This window comes from Diabrotica undecimpunctata, chromosome 8 (assembly GCF_040954645.1).
Source record: "Diabrotica undecimpunctata isolate CICGRU chromosome 8, icDiaUnde3, whole genome shotgun sequence".
Classification (NCBI taxonomy): Eukaryota; Metazoa; Arthropoda; class Insecta; order Coleoptera; family Chrysomelidae; genus Diabrotica; species Diabrotica undecimpunctata.
Genome location: NC_092810.1, coordinates 139,417,452 through 139,430,197, shown reverse-complemented (window position 1 = coordinate 139,430,197; position 12,746 = coordinate 139,417,452). Strand labels below are relative to the sequence as shown.

Sequence of the window (12,746 nt, the reverse complement as noted above, 5' to 3'; positions counted from 1 at the left end):
GCTTCTCTAGTGCCTGGTCCCTTTTTAAAGCCATATTGAGAACGACTCAGGTATTCTTCACACTTATTTTGAATTCGGTTATAAATTATTCGCATAAAAATCTTAGCGGCATGACTCATTAGGGATACAGTTCGATGGTCTTTACATTTCCTTGCTTTTTGTTTTTTAGGAAGAGCTATATATGTGAATGTTAGCCAGTTATGCTGTATTATGCCATGTTCATATGTAATGTTGTAGAGAGATGATAATTTCCTGACAGAATTATCACTTAGGTGTTTAAAATGTTCGGCTGTGATTAGGACTTCGCCGGGTGCCTTGTTGTTCTTTGCGTCTTTTATTGCCTGCAAAACTTCTTCGGTGAGAATGTTTAATTTTTCATCTATATCTATTTGTGAAGGCTCTTCTGTTCTCTGATCACCAAACAAATCTTTAAGATATTGCTTCCATATTTCTTTCTGTTTTTCAGAGTCTAATTCCATTTGGTTTTTCTTGTTTGTTACAATCGATAAGTGTTTGGGTTTCCATATTCCAGCTACTTCTTTAACCTTTCTGTGTAGTTCTCTATCTTTATGCTTCATATGCAAATCTTCTACCTCTTTACGTTTTTCCTTCATCCACTCTTCCTTAGCTACATTTATTTTTTTCTCAATTTCCCTATTGAGTTCTTTGTATCTTGTTAGGTTTTTATTTTTTACCAGCTGTCTCCTCTCCATAATTTGTAATATTTCGTTTATGATTTTCTATGTTTATGGTTTTCTTTCTGTATACTTTGGTCTGCTGCCTCCAAGACAGTATTTTTAATTTTCCCCTACATGTCTTCAATCTTTTCTTTTATTGTCTTCTCCTTAGTGGGAGCTATTATCTTAGACTCTAACTGCGTGTCTACCATGTCTTTATACTTCTGTTGCTGTCCTTGGTTAGCACTACTCCATGCTATTCTGTGACTGGGTTTAACCTTGTCTACTCTTTTAAGTTTTAATCCGATGCTTGCGACTACAGGATTGTAGTCTGAATTTATGTCACTACTTGGGTACGTTTTTACATTTAGAATACCATTACGGAACTTTTTGTTAATTGTAATGTAGTCGATTTGGTTCCTTACAATATTTCCTTCGCAATCTTGAGGAGACCTCCACGTATATAGACGTCTTTTAGGTAATTTAAACTATGTGTTAAGAATCACCAGGTTGTTCTCTAGGCAAAATTCAACAAAGCGTGTACCTCGTTCGTTCCTGGTCCCTAAACCATATGGGCCGATGATCGATTCGACTTTTTGTACTCCTACTTTGGCATTCCAAACTCCCATAAATACGTTGATGACGTTTCATTTCATGTGTTTTTTGATCTTTTCAATTTTTCAACAGAAGCCACATCATTGTCATCAGAATCTGCTGACAATTCAGAGTCTGTATTATGGCCTTAATTTTCACACTGGTCTATATCACTGTCGTCTTCATCTCAAAATACAAACAAAATGTTTGTATTTTGAGAACGATTTCCGAAGTGGAAATTGAAACGTCAATAAACGTACTTTAACCTTTAATTGTGGCTTATTCCCATTTAAATAGTAATTACTTTAAAAAGAAGAAGTTTAAATAGCTATTTTCAGCCAAAAATTTTAGTAATTAATTTAGAAAATAAATTTTAACAATATTTTAACCGTAAAAAACAATATCCCTTGATGGTATGTTACTTTGTTACGTCCTTTATTTTATAGCTTAAAATTACTAAGCTATCTATTGAGTGTGTAATAACTTCTACTTAAAATTACGGTAAATTTAAATAAACGATTATTTAAAACACCCTCGCTAGCGTTAGTCTTTAAACAAGAGTATTAAGGGATTTGCGAAGTGCTTCTCCATTTATTGGAATATAAAGTCCGATAATATGGTTTAAAATTCAATCGTGTTAAATTATACCCATGCTTATAATCACTATTTTATTATAAAGACTATACTGGGTGTTTTAAAAAGGTATGTCATAAATTAAGTCACGCATTCCGGGGACAAAAATAAATTGATTGAATCCAACTGGTCTTAGTAGAAAAGTGTACACAAAAAAAGTTACAGCCCTTTGAAGTTACAAAATAAAAATTGTTTTTTTGCATTATCTCCTAAACTACTTGACATTTTGTAATAAAAATGGACAAGTTACTTTCTTGTTCTGAAAGCATTTTTTATAAAAAATAAACAACAAAATCTAAGTGCATAGAAAAATTTTAAGGCGGGTGTAGCCCTAAAACTCCCCAAACTTTTGAGTACGTTCAAATCAAATGAATTTTGTGGCATCATTAGTTTAACACATTATTTTTAAATTTATTTTGCCTCTAATTACTTTTTTCAAAAAAACAGTTTTTATTGAGTTACGACCCTTTTCATTAATCTTTAAAAAATTACGTGCAACTAAATAAATGGCTTTATTTATTAATATGATATTATAATAAATGTTCAAAATGACCCTCATTTTCTTCAATACACATTCGATATCGTTTTAATAAGCAAAACCGAATGCGCTGAAAAATCTTATTTTTCTGACGAAATTGATTTGCAGCTTCAATTATTTCTAACCCTCAATTGTTGTTCGTCCTCTATTGTTACAGAATACACTTTCTCTTTCATAAACCCCTAAAAGCAAAAGTCCATGGGATTAAGACCTGGACTTCTGGGTGGCCAAGAAATAAGTACGTCACAACCCCTTCCAATCCACCGACCAGGATACTGCCTGCAAAGGTATTCCCGGACTTCATTACTGTAATGCGGTGGAGCGCCATCTGGTAGAAACCACATATTTTGCCTTACTGCAATATTCACATCTTCCAAATACTCTTGTAAATCGTTTGCCAAGAACTGCAAATAATTATCACCATTTAAATTGTTGGGAGAAATATTGGGCCTATTAGATTGTTATCCACAATTCCTGCCCAAACATTAACTTTGAAAGTCCTTTGGTGAGTCGTTTTTTTGGCGTTAGGATTTTCGTCGTCGTGCTCGTTATGATGGTTTGTTACTCCATTTGTACTGAAGGTAGCCTCGTCGGTAAACAAAATATTTTTAATAAAATTATTACTTTTAAAAATTTAAAAACATTTCAAGTGTTTTCCATTAACAACCAGTCGCAAAATCCAATCCTTTTGGGATAAGCTTTAACCAATAACTCTTGAACCGTTGTAAAGTTCTAGGGTTTAAGCAGCTGATCCTTCAAACGTCTCCAAACCGTTACGTGAGGAACATTTAGTTGAGCAGCTATTACCCTTGTACTTGTTCCGGGGACTTCTCCAATAATTTCTAAAATGTCTTCATCAGTTGCATCCATTATTGGACGACAACTTGCCAGCAACTGGCGGTTGGAATGTACCCGTTTCCCGTAAACGACGATCAATGGTCAGAAATAATCGTCTATCGGGTGTATTTCGATTGGGATACATATTTTACTGCATAACGCCTTGCCGCATTTCCTTGACATTCAACTATGATATTCTCGATAGTTTATTGAAATCATAATTTAATCTGATCCAACTTAACCAAAGTTAAACGCATATCTGCCATTTCCTGAAATGTGTAGGCCATTGTAATATCAAAATTTTTAATATTAATCTTATTACCACAATAAATGATAGCTTCAAATTATTGACTATTATTTATAAAACTGTTTGTAATTATTGTATTTGTAGAAACTAATTGTAATTTAATGGCCAACTAGGAAAAAACTAGTTTTTCGAAAAAGTGATAGGAGGCAAAAAAGTTTTAAAAATATAGTGTTAAACTAATGATATAACAAAATTTATTTGATTTGAACGTACTCAAAAGTTTGGGGGGATTTAGGGCTGCAAACCCCCCTTAAAATTTTTCTGTGCGCTTAGATTTTGTTGTTTCTTTTTTATGAAAAATGCTTGCAGAACGAGAAAGTAACGTGTCCATTTTTATTACAAAATGTCAAGTAGTTTAGGAGAAGATGCAAAAAAACAATTTTTATTTTGTAACTTCAAAGAGCTGTAACTTTTTTTGTGTACACTTTTTTACTAAGGTAAATTGGATTCAATCAATTTGTTTTTGCCTCTGGAATGCGTGATTTAATTTATGACATAACTTTTTGAAACACCCTGTATTATACATTACATAGCTGAAGAAAGTTAGTAAAAAGATTTTAAAGTTTAAAAAATGAAAAATAGGTTTATTTTTTCCAATTTTTGATGTATATTTCCAATTTAGGTGGGTGCACGGACTCTCCTTCTTTATAAAAGGCTGAGAACGGCAGGGTTGATGGAGCTATTTATACAGTGGTCTGAAAAAAGTGACACCCTCCTTTTAAATTATATATTTTTTAGAAAATAAGCAAATGCTTGGACAGGTCGATTTCATAGAAAATGTCCACTAAACTGTCCTATGAATATTATATTGTTTTATAATTGTAATAAACTTTTTTGGAGATTGGTTGGATGTAAATCAGTCTAAAAATTATTGTGGAAGTTAACTTATATAAAATTAGAGAAACCCTCGTATAAGTACAAGTATTTAAAAAAAAATTGTTGTATTTCTTATAGATAATAAAAATTTATACTTTCTTCAAAAAGTTCGATAAGCGGCAAGAAATTAATTTGTTATCGTACTGATTTTAAAAATCAGACCAATTTGGTATTAAAATGCCGTGAGTTCAGAATTTTTAATTGTACACCAACGGATGTTGCAAGATCCGTTGCTCTACACTATAAGGTAAGAATCAGGCGGTAGGAGAGCATCATCTGTACTCGATGATTATTTTTTGGTTTCTTTTTTCTTTTTCGAGCTCAACTTTTTAATACGAGTCGATTTATATATTGCATGTACTATCTCTGCGAGTATAATGTGGAACTTTCAGTAACAACTGTTTAACCGGAAGTGATATAAAAACCATAAGTATAAATTTGTTTCCGTCTTGCTAAGGTGCGTCAAATAATATACCGCTTGTACTATTTCGGCGACTTTAAAAAAGTACTTCCGGTTGCAACTCTAGAGCCGGATGTCCGAGGTCAAGTTTATTATCTTCAATACCATCTATGGGTTATAAGCTTTCATTCGACACCTCATTTGTCATTCTATCTATTTAAATAACGAAGGAGTTGTGTTGACGGCGGACAGAAGGCCTGGATAATTCAAGATTTTCACGATTTAATGTTGTAAAATAGGTGAAAACAATAGTAAATAACATGGCACATGCGCCAAATGCGCTGCAGTTATCGAAATTTAAAATAATATTTGCTTTACACAAATATCCTTGTATTATTAATTCGATAAAATATTTGCAATATAATGTTTATTAATTATGTAGAAAAATATATGTTATAGTCTCATCTCATTAAATACATTGTTACAATTTCAATTCTGCAATTAATAAAATATTTAATATTTAATTATTATAAATTTTGGCTAATGAAATGAAAATTAAAGATAATTTTGATAATACGTATTTGAAATTTATAATTTATTTATAATATGTACAAACTATGTATTTAAAGTGATATAAAATTGAATTTTTTTTTATTTAAATTAATGGGTCTCGGTTGCAATGACCATTGACACAAACAATATTGTGTACAATAATTACAATAAGCACATGTAACTAATTGCTACAGTTAATCTATAAGCTTAGAACCTATGACTAAATAATATAATATAAGTAAAGTACATGGAAAACAAGGGGTCATATTCTGTTGAACAACTGAATGTCTTTCAAGAAACCAATTAGGTTAAAGATTTGATCGCGTGACGTCTTTGATATTAGACCTAAGTTTATGTTGCACTCTGTGTTTTGCGTACTGGGGACACTCGATCAGGATGTGTTTCACAGTTAATGCACTTGAGCAGATTTGGCAATTTGGTTTCGGCTCGGACTTCATTAAGTATTCATGTGTGAATCGGGTATGTCCTATTCTTAATCTTCGGATGACAGCTTTTTCGTTTCTAGAGATAGTTGGAAGTTCAAATTTTTCAACAGTCTGCCGGATCTTATGTAATGCACTATTTATTGTGTTCCAGTGGGTTTGCCAGGTATGATACTGTTGTTGCTTGGAAATTTGCTTTAGGTCATTATGGATTTGAATATGTTAGGCTTTTGAGGATTGACTGTTTACACAAGAAGCTTGCTTGGCTGTTTGGTCTGCTTTTTCATTACCGCGGATGCCGATATGGGATGGTAGCCAGATGATCGTGACATTTACACCTTGAAAAGCGAGTACACTGTAAGTTCTATGGATTTATTAAACTAAGGGACGCTGAGAGTATAGACTTTTTATCGATCGTAGTGACGACAGGGAGTCTGTGCATATTGCTTGGTTTTTTCATCTGTTTTTAGTATTTTAAAAGCTTTTAGTATCGCATAAAGTTCTCCAGTGTATACGCTGCATAAATTCGGTAAAAAAGATGATTTCATTATTTCATCATATGTGGTAACGGCACATTCAACGCCTGCTTCGCTTTTGGAGGCATCCGTATACATAAATTTTTGAAATTGGTTCTTGTTTATGATTTCTTTGAAGTGTTTTCTTATGAGAAGGCTTGATGTTTCATGTTTACTGTATTTTAATAGAGAAGTGATTGAATGCGGAATTGGTCTATTCCAAGGCAGAGTATCCAGGATTGGAAAGGGATGTGTTTTAGTAAGGTCGATGGTTTTTCTTAGAGTTAATTTCAGGATGTCTATTATTGATTGGATCCTTTGCGGGGTCTCCGAAGGTAATGTTGAAGTAATTAAATGGTAGACTGGATTGGATGGGTTTGCGGATACGGAAGCAAAGTAAGATTAAAGAAGATACTCTCGTCGAATCCAGAGAGGTGGTTTATTAGCCTCGAAGTAAAGGCTGTCAATGGGACTAGATTTGAAAGCGCCTAAGCAAAAAAGAATAGAAGTGTTATGAACAGAGTTCATCAATTCAGTAGCTTTAAGTCAGATTTTGATGCAGACATGTATATGAAGCTGCCGTAGTCCAGGTTTGAGCGGATTAATGCTATATATATATATATATATATATATATATATATATATATATATATATATATATATATTGTGTACCTACTTGTACAAAGTACATGTGTACTTTGATAGTGCCTTGATGATATTGAGTCTCTTCATTGCATTGCCCTTTAATACACTAATATGCTGTTTCCACGTTAGCCTACTGTTAAACCAAGTATTTTGTGGTGAGTAACTAGCTGCAATGAAGTTTCATTAAGGCTGATAATTGGACTTTGGCTGCAGGGTCTTCTGCTAAACCGTATTAAATTTGATTTAGTCGTTAAAAGAGCTAATCCGGTTTTTTTGGACCATTCGCTAAGTTGATTTACAGCGGTTTGGAGCACGTTACATGTGGCAATTGTGCTTTTTTCTTGACAATATAAAATAAGGTCATCTGCATATTAAGTGCTTGACTGGTGGACAAATACTGGAACAAATATCATTTATTACAAGAATAAATAGTGTTGAACTGAGTACTGAGCCTTGTGGGACTCAATTATTTTGCCCGAATGTGGAAAAAATTAAAATAGATGATTGATGTGATAATATAAAAAGTCTTAAAATCTCTTAATAGATTAAGGCGTTAAGCTATCTTTGTTAGAATCTATGGAAATCAACAAATTAAAAAACACAGATATAATCCTGAATGACCAACTTGAGACAAACAGTTCTCCCCTCCTCAACCTATTTCATTAGAGACTATAAAGTGTAAACGCATGCCAAAAACAGATCACTTGAGAAAGGCAATCAGCCGAAACAGCTGTAGTGATAAGAATTTAAAATAAATTTTGTGGAAGTTTTGAAAACAAAGTTTTCAGTGTTTTATTGTTACATTTTTGTTTTAGTTTTCTTTTTTTTTATTTATTTATTTTATTTTATTTTTAAATTTATAATTGGTACTTACTAGTTCTTAAGCTAACCTTAGAAATTATTATATATGTTTTAGGCTAATTTTCATAAAAAAATGGTTTGTCAAAATGTATATGGATATTTTCATGTTTTTTGTATAATAAAATTTTTTTCCATAAAATCGTTATGCTTTTTAAGATTTTTTTTGCGTTTCTTTATGCTTTTAAATCCGAACTCTAATTATAATATTTTATTACACGTTATATAAAATTCTTAAATATCACTCGTTCTTTACATCTGTCATACAAAATTAGAAAACTCCGTTAAACTTGATTTAATTTGACTGTGTTTGTTTCAGGCTAACCGTTGTACTAGTTATCGCCTCCTTACTCGCGAGTTCATCGTGCACGAATCCTTCCTGTAAAAAGACTCAATATCCGTGTGAAGACGGTGATTGCATCGATGTCAGCAAATTTTGCAACGGTATCAAAGACTGCAAAGATGGAAGCGACGAAAAAGTGAATTGTTCACGTAAGTTCTTAATGGCCTTTAGAAATTGTTTTCTAGATGTTCGTATGAAAAGAGTGGATCTCAGACAATATGCGAGGAAACTAGAACATTATATAATGAAATTACTTTGTTTTCTTTAGCAAAGCGACTTTAGTTAGAGATACGATCTTTGATAATATTAAAATTTCAGTTATTAAGTAAACATTAATCCCATTTTCTGTATCTATAGCTGACCTTATTGTGTTTGTAATAATTTGGTATTATCAATACGCTGTAAGATATATTAGTTGAATATATTCAAAATTTAGGATATTATTTTTTCCTGCAATTTACTGAATAGAGCACGTGTTTCTGGTTAAATACCTACCACATGAAAAATTTTCTGTTTTTTGTTTAAATTTTAAGTACATAAATTTTAATGTTTTATTTAAAAGATATTTTTTTTATTTACATAAAGTACCTCGACAACTATCAACATTGATACAGGACCGGTTGAATATTTTCAACCTTCCAGCCATTTCCACTGGATGAAATAGTTCCTAAACCTTCTCTTCTATATATAAAAAGTTATGTTGCATATCTGGTTCTAATATGATATTCATTATAGAAATTTAATTGTTTAGTGGACTTCTTAAAAATGGCTTTACTTTATAATTAGAATCTCCTTGTAAGAATCCATTTCTATTATCTCTGTTTAAACTTTTTATCAAGGATACATAATTATTTATTCCTACCTAGTAGATACCTAAGAAAACATATCCAAGAAGTATCATGAAATTGTCTCTCAATTCAAACTCAATATTCCATATATATATTATAAAAGATTTATTGAAAGTTTTAAAATTTTCGTGGTTAAAAAGAAAAATAGTACATGGGAACAAAAATGCCATTACCTAGACAACCATATAGGAGAAACAAAGAGCTCTGAAGCCTGGAAAACTATAAAAACGATGAGAACAACGACAAAAAACCAAGTCATAATAAATAGAATACCAGAGAACACATGTGTAGAGCATTTTGAGAACTTATTAACAGAGAGAAGAGAAAGGTTTAAACAGACAAATGAACAAGTGGAAGTAGAAGGAAGAATCGAAATATCAATAGAACAAGTAAAAGAAGCAGTTAAGGGAATGAAATTAAAAAAATCTCCAGGCCCAGGCGGAATACATCCAGAGTTGATTAGATATGGATCATCAAAACTGTTTGAGATGATCCGAAAATTATTCGAAAGATGCTTAAACGGAGAAGAAGTTCCAGAAGAATGGAGACTATCTCTCCAATACACAAGAAAGGCACAAAGATGGATCCTAAAAACTATAGGGGGATCGCAGTGATTGCTACTATAGGCCGACTATACTCAAAAGTACTACGAAACCTGATAGAAAAAGATATCAAAGACAAACAACCCGAAGAACAAGCGGGATTTAGGGCCGGACGCTCCACTATGGATAATATCTTCACATTAAAAATTGCAATGGAAAAACGAGTGCAGAGAAATAGAGAAACTCATATAGCTTTAATAGATTTGGAAAAAGCATATGACAGTGTACCGATCTCCCAACTATGGATAGAAATGGGTAACTTGAAAATAAACCCAATTCTTATTAACGCCACTCAAAAATATTACGAACAAAACTTTGCGAGAATTAAAATGGGACAAGAAATCACCTCTCCTTTTCAAACAACAAAAGGACTACGACAAGGCTGCTGTCTGTCACCCACCTTATTTAAAATCTATTTGGACAGATCCTTAGTGAAATGGGTAAAAAAATGTAGAAACTTGGGAATAACGGTGGAAGAAAACAAGCTATATACACTTTTCTTTGCGGATGACCAGGTAGTAATTGCCGAAGACAGCTACGATCTTAGCTATATGGTAAGAAAACTGCAAGAAGAATATGAGGTGGCAGGTCTAAACATGAATATGACAAAATGTGAATATCTCTCAGTGGGAACAGATGAAATATGTAACCTAGTCTTGGAAGACGACAAAATCAAAGGCGTGCAATCCTGCAAATATTTGGGGGTCATTTTCAACAAGAAGGGAAATAGCGCAGATGAAATCAGGGAAAGAATAAACAAGGGCAGAGCAGCGACCCGTGCCTTAAACTCTCTTCTCTGGCAAAAAACAATTCGACGAGAAACCAAAAAACACATTTACGGTAGTATAGTTCAAAGTATTACACTTTACGGTTCGGAAGTATGGGACGTCACCAAAGCTAATAAAAACAAACTTATGACGACAGAAATGGATTATCTGAGACGAAGCTGCGGTAGATCGAAACTGGAGAGAGTTAGAAACGAACAAATAAGAAACGAAATGAAAATGGAGAGAAATATCAATGATGACATAGAAAGAAAACAATTAATCTGGTTCGGACATGTTAAAAGAATGCCAGAGTACAGATGGCCTAGGAGAGTACTGGAATGGATCTTTCCTGAAAGAAGAAAGAGAGGACGACCACGGAGAAGTTGGCGCAACGATATTGATGAAGCAATGGCGGCAAGAGACTTAGAAGAGGCAACTGCATATGATAGAAAAAGATGGAAATTGGGGGCGGAGAAGCGGCGACAGCCGTAATAAATCCGTTATTATATATATATATATATATATATATATATATATATATATATATATATATATATATATATATATATATATATATATATATATATATATATATATTAAAATTTTCGTACAACACTGTGAATATTTTGTATACTTACTATGAGTCTTTTTTACACAGTATGATGCAAATGTATGGAATAAATTCACTATTTTAGAAATTAACGACTTCGAGATAACGCGACAGCTCATTTGAAAGGTCTCCTTATCGTCTTTGCAACGATGTAATCACTTGAATATTGGTTTTTACAGGGCTCACCAAAATTATGAACTTTGTTAAGTAACATAGAATTACAATAAATATTCATTCGCTGAACTAAAATACACTAAGGAACGCCAGTGGGAATAACACAATATAGTATTTTTTGCTGGTTCCGAAAAAAATACATTGATAACAAACAAAGCTACATTATAATCTGAAATTAATTATTATATTTCAATTATTCCAAGTTATTTTTCAAAAGTAGTTGAATCAATATTGCCATTGACTCTTCTTTATTTGTCACTGATCTGTGAATCTGTCAAATAATAGACGTCAAATTTTTACTCTTCAAGTTTTTTGCCGACATTAATAACAGCATTTACAAAAATGAAACTAACAGAAACAGAACGAAACGAGATTTTAATGATTGGTTATGGAAATAGAATGAGGACTCAAGCAGAAGTTTGTAATTTATTTAATGCCAAATACCACAATCGCGAACCAATTACGCAATCAACAGTCAGTAAAATCGAAAAAAAAATTAGAGAAACCGGCCATGTTAAAGATCTTCACAGAAGTGGTAGAAAATCAATATCCGACGCCAAGAAACTGGACGTTGTACTGGCGTTTCAAGAAAATCCCCATACCAATTCTAGGCAGGTCGCACTAGATAATAATGTCCACCGATCAACTGACCAATCAACTGTCAAACCAAGAAGTAGTGGCATCCATACAAAGTACATCTGGTCCAGGAGCTATTAGAAGATGACTTTGATAGAAGAATCGAATTCTGCGAAACCATTATGGAAAAATGTAACAGAGATCAGGGTTTCATACAAAAGGTACTTTTTTCTGATGAAGCGTCTTTTACGCTGAACGGTCACGTAAATCGCCTGACATATCGATACTGGGCAAGTAAAAATCCACATTGGATGGAAGAGTATAGGACACAATATCCCGAGAAGGTGAATGCTTGGGACGGCATTATAAACAATCAAATTGTAGGGCCATATTTTTTTAAGGGAAAAACATAACTGCTTCTCGTGATCTAGAATTTCGTCAGAATTATCTATTGCCACAGCTGAATCAACTATTTCCAAATAAAAATGATTTGTGGTACCAATTTGATGGGGCTCCTTCACATTACGGCGTTGAGGCACGAAATTACCTTAATAACGTTTTCCCAGGTAGGTGGATAGGTAGAAGGGGGCCATCGAATGGCCACCAAGGTCTCCAGATTTGACTCCGTTAGATATTTTTTGTGGGAATATTTACATAGCAGAGTGAATATTGTAGAAAAGTTGAAGAAGCTCATCACAACGGAAATTGCACAAATAACACCTGAAGTAATCGAAAACGTTAGGAAAGAATTTATTGCCTATCTTTTACATTGTATTATTGCTGAAGTTCGTCAATTTGAACATTTGTTGCATTTTAATTTTATTTAAGTAAATATTTATTGTGTGTTAATTGAATTAATAAAGCAGCAGTTTTGGTTAACCCTGTAGAAATGAATACTCAAATTATTATATCGTTGCAAGGACAATAAGGAGAATTTTAAATGAGCTGTCA

General features: G+C 32.8%; 1 protein-coding gene across 1 annotated transcript in view; it reads left to right on the top strand.

Annotated features, from left to right (window-relative positions):
• LOC140448105 (uncharacterized) overlaps positions 1-12,746 on the top strand; it is a 652,893-nt gene that overhangs the window by 239,956 nt on the left and 400,191 nt on the right. Inside the window, exon 2 of the mRNA XM_072541173.1 lies at positions 8,195-8,367. Within this exon, the coding sequence (XP_072397274.1) occupies positions 8,195-8,367 (173 nt within the window). The remainder of the gene's footprint in view (positions 1-8,194; positions 8,368-12,746) is intronic.